Genomic DNA, 2741 nt, shown 5'->3' with positions numbered 1-2741 from the left:
CCCTTTTTCTATTCTGAAAATAAAGCAAAACAAAACAGGATCTGCACACTTGTGCTGTGACTAGGCAGGCAAACTGGAAAACTGAGGCAAAAGCATCCTTATATCTAAATAATAGTAAAGGAAACGTCAAAAAAAGTTATTTGCTGAGTCATGGCTGAGGATCCTGAGTTGGCCAGCTTGGCAGATGCAACCAGGGCACCCGTCCAGCGCAAATAGGAGTCCAGCAGGTTTTGCAGCGACCTGCGATGGTGGTGGGGAGTGGGCTTCTAGCTCAGCTTCCAGGCCCATTTTCACGCAGGGAGCAGCTCCCAGCTGGGGCGGGCTCTCCGCGAGGGGCGTGTCCCCGCCTGGCCTCGCCTCTGAGGCCCCGCCCCGGCCCGGCAGCGAATGAACGGGCGCGCCGGGAGGGCGCGAGGTCAGGGGGCTGGGGACGCGCGTGGGGAGCGCTACCCCGCTCGGCCGCTGCTGGGCGGACACCTGGGCGCGCCAACGCGGGAGGAGCCCGGACTCGGGCCGAGGCTGTCCGGGCAATGCCTTCACTCGGCGCAAACATGGCTGCGGCCCTGCGCGCCGCGGCCGTCCTGCTCGGCGATCCGCGTAAGTGGGTCTGTCGCGGCGGCCGCCAGGGCCAGGGTCCCTGAGACTGCGTAGGCAGAGCGGGCAGCTGGCGCCGGGGCCCTCGCGCCCGGGGGATTTCGGGATCGGCCGTGGGGGCGCTGCGAGCAACCGGGCGAGGGGCTTCGCGGAGAAGGGAGGGGTGAGGGCAGCACTCAGGGCTCGGGGGGCGGCGGGGAGGGCGCCTGGATCCAGGAGGCGCAGGTTCAAGTCCCATCGGTCGGCTGGGTGGCTTGGAGCCGTGGCTGGAATTTCCTAGAGCCTTGGTTATTGTCACTTGTAATAACCAGACCAGGGAAGGTATGTTATGGGTCTGCCGTAGAGGACAGTAAGGAAGGCATCGTCATCATCACCACCATGGACATCTGTCCTACATTTCCTTCCCTGCTGAGGAAAGCCCATGGCCCTTGGTCCCTCTATGCCCACTTCTCCTTGGCAGCAGGACCCACCGTGGGGCAGCCTGGGCTGGTGTTTTCTAGAGATATTTGGAGAACATGTGAGACCCAGGAACAGCCTCCCGTGTTTCTGATGCAAACCGTGAATAGGTGTGACCACAGGATGAGCTGATGGGACTGTGGGTCTCACCACCCACCTGGCTGGGACAGCATTTCCAACCGTGACACCTTGAACAAGGCACCTAACTTCGCCAGAGCTTTGGTAAATGTACATTGAAATCCTAATTTTTTTAAGGCTTGCCTTGAACATGAGCACCTTGCCTGGCACACAGTAGGTACACAGGCATCTTCAAAATGTCTAGCCATTCATGTAGAAGGCTGCCACAAATAAGATGCTTATTTAACGCATCTGAACGGTGACTGGACACAGACTGGACATATTTTTCTAGGAAGTTCATCAGTCTGACACCGACTTGGAGTGGAGAGAATCTCCTCTAAACCTCCATATCTCATTAGAGGTGGCTTTGTTAGGAACATAATAAGGACCTGGTGTACAATGAGGCTAGCTCACTAAAGGCACTGGGGGACAAAGGACATTGTTTTTTAAGAAGAGGCAGCACAGTGCCAGTCGTGGGGCTGAAAGAAGTATTGAACTAATCTTTTCTTTCATTGACCTTTCCTGTGGCAAATGAAGTCTGACAGGCCTTAGATTTGAGGTCGTGGAACAATACGTGAACTTTAAATTATTTGTAGTCTAGATTAAAAGTGGAAGGATTCAGAAACTCTAGCAGAAGTAGGTTTGGAGTCTATTTGTGTTACAGACTTTGATTTGAAGGTGTAGTTATAATCATCATTTTGGTTGATAGGAAAAAATCAACTTCTGTGTGAGAAAACATTGAGGAGTATTTCTGAAAATGAGTTCTGACAGTAAAAGTGGAAAAGCAAAGTTTTATACTTTATGTATCTAGCATATTACAGAATTAATAAGCTTCCTGGGGTGGGCCATATATTTATTATCTGTCTGTCTGTTTAGCTATCCATATGAATTATTTTTTTTCTTGGTGCCTTTTTCTTTCCAAACTTTAAACGTGTTTTGTTTTGTTTTGTTTTTTAAGAGATGGAGTGTTGCTCTGTCGCCCAGGCTGGTATACAGTGGTGCCATCATAGTTCACTGCAGCCTTGAAATCCTGAGATCAAGTGATCCTCCCACCTCAGCCTCCCTGGTAGCTGGAATTACAGGCATGATCTGGTGTGCCTGGCCTTCCAAACTTTTTTTTTTTTCGCTGAGCATATATTGTCTTATGTAATTAGAAAAAAAATTCTAGGATAATAAGAGTTTTAGGGTTTACATAAAAGACATTAGAACATTTTGGCTCCATATCAGCAACTAACCAGTATTTTGAAGCACCCACTATGTTTATTGATAGTTACAATATAGAACCTTATTTCTGTTGTTAATTTTAAAAATGGTACATATTTTATAAGTACTTCTGAAGTAATCTTCATCTCCTGTGTGATAGAAAAGGGCCATCATAGATTTCAGTACTTGTGTACCTCGCCTTTTACTCTCTTCTGCCTCACCTGCAAGGATCCAAAATGTTAATTTGGTTTTGAAGAACCAATTGATGCTTATTAACTTACGAACTTCTTAAGTCATGGATATACTTTTGAATGATCACCTATTGGATTTGTCCAGGAATTATGAAGTTTGTTTTTTTTTTTTTTTTTTTT

At 48.5% G+C, this 2741-nt stretch overlaps 1 protein-coding gene across 1 annotated transcript in view; it reads left to right on the top strand.

The window, feature by feature from the left end:
* The first annotated feature begins 395 nt into the window (after window positions 1-395).
* Window positions 396-2741, top strand: part of FECH (ferrochelatase) — a 45786-nt gene continuing 43440 nt past the window's right edge. Inside the window, exon 1 of the mRNA XM_011949250.1 lies at window positions 396-597. Coding sequence (XP_011804640.1) covers window positions 531-597 — 67 coding nt within the window. The 5' untranslated portion in view covers window positions 396-530. The remainder of the gene's footprint in view (window positions 598-2741) is intronic.

The sequence above is a fragment of the Colobus angolensis genome, unplaced genomic scaffold, assembly GCF_000951035.1.
Source record: "Colobus angolensis palliatus isolate OR3802 unplaced genomic scaffold, Cang.pa_1.0 Scaffold108, whole genome shotgun sequence".
Lineage (NCBI taxonomy): Eukaryota > Metazoa > Chordata > Mammalia > Primates > Cercopithecidae > Colobus > Colobus angolensis.
Note: the sequence above shows the minus strand (reverse complement) of the source record. Positions and strands in the feature narration are given on the sequence as shown.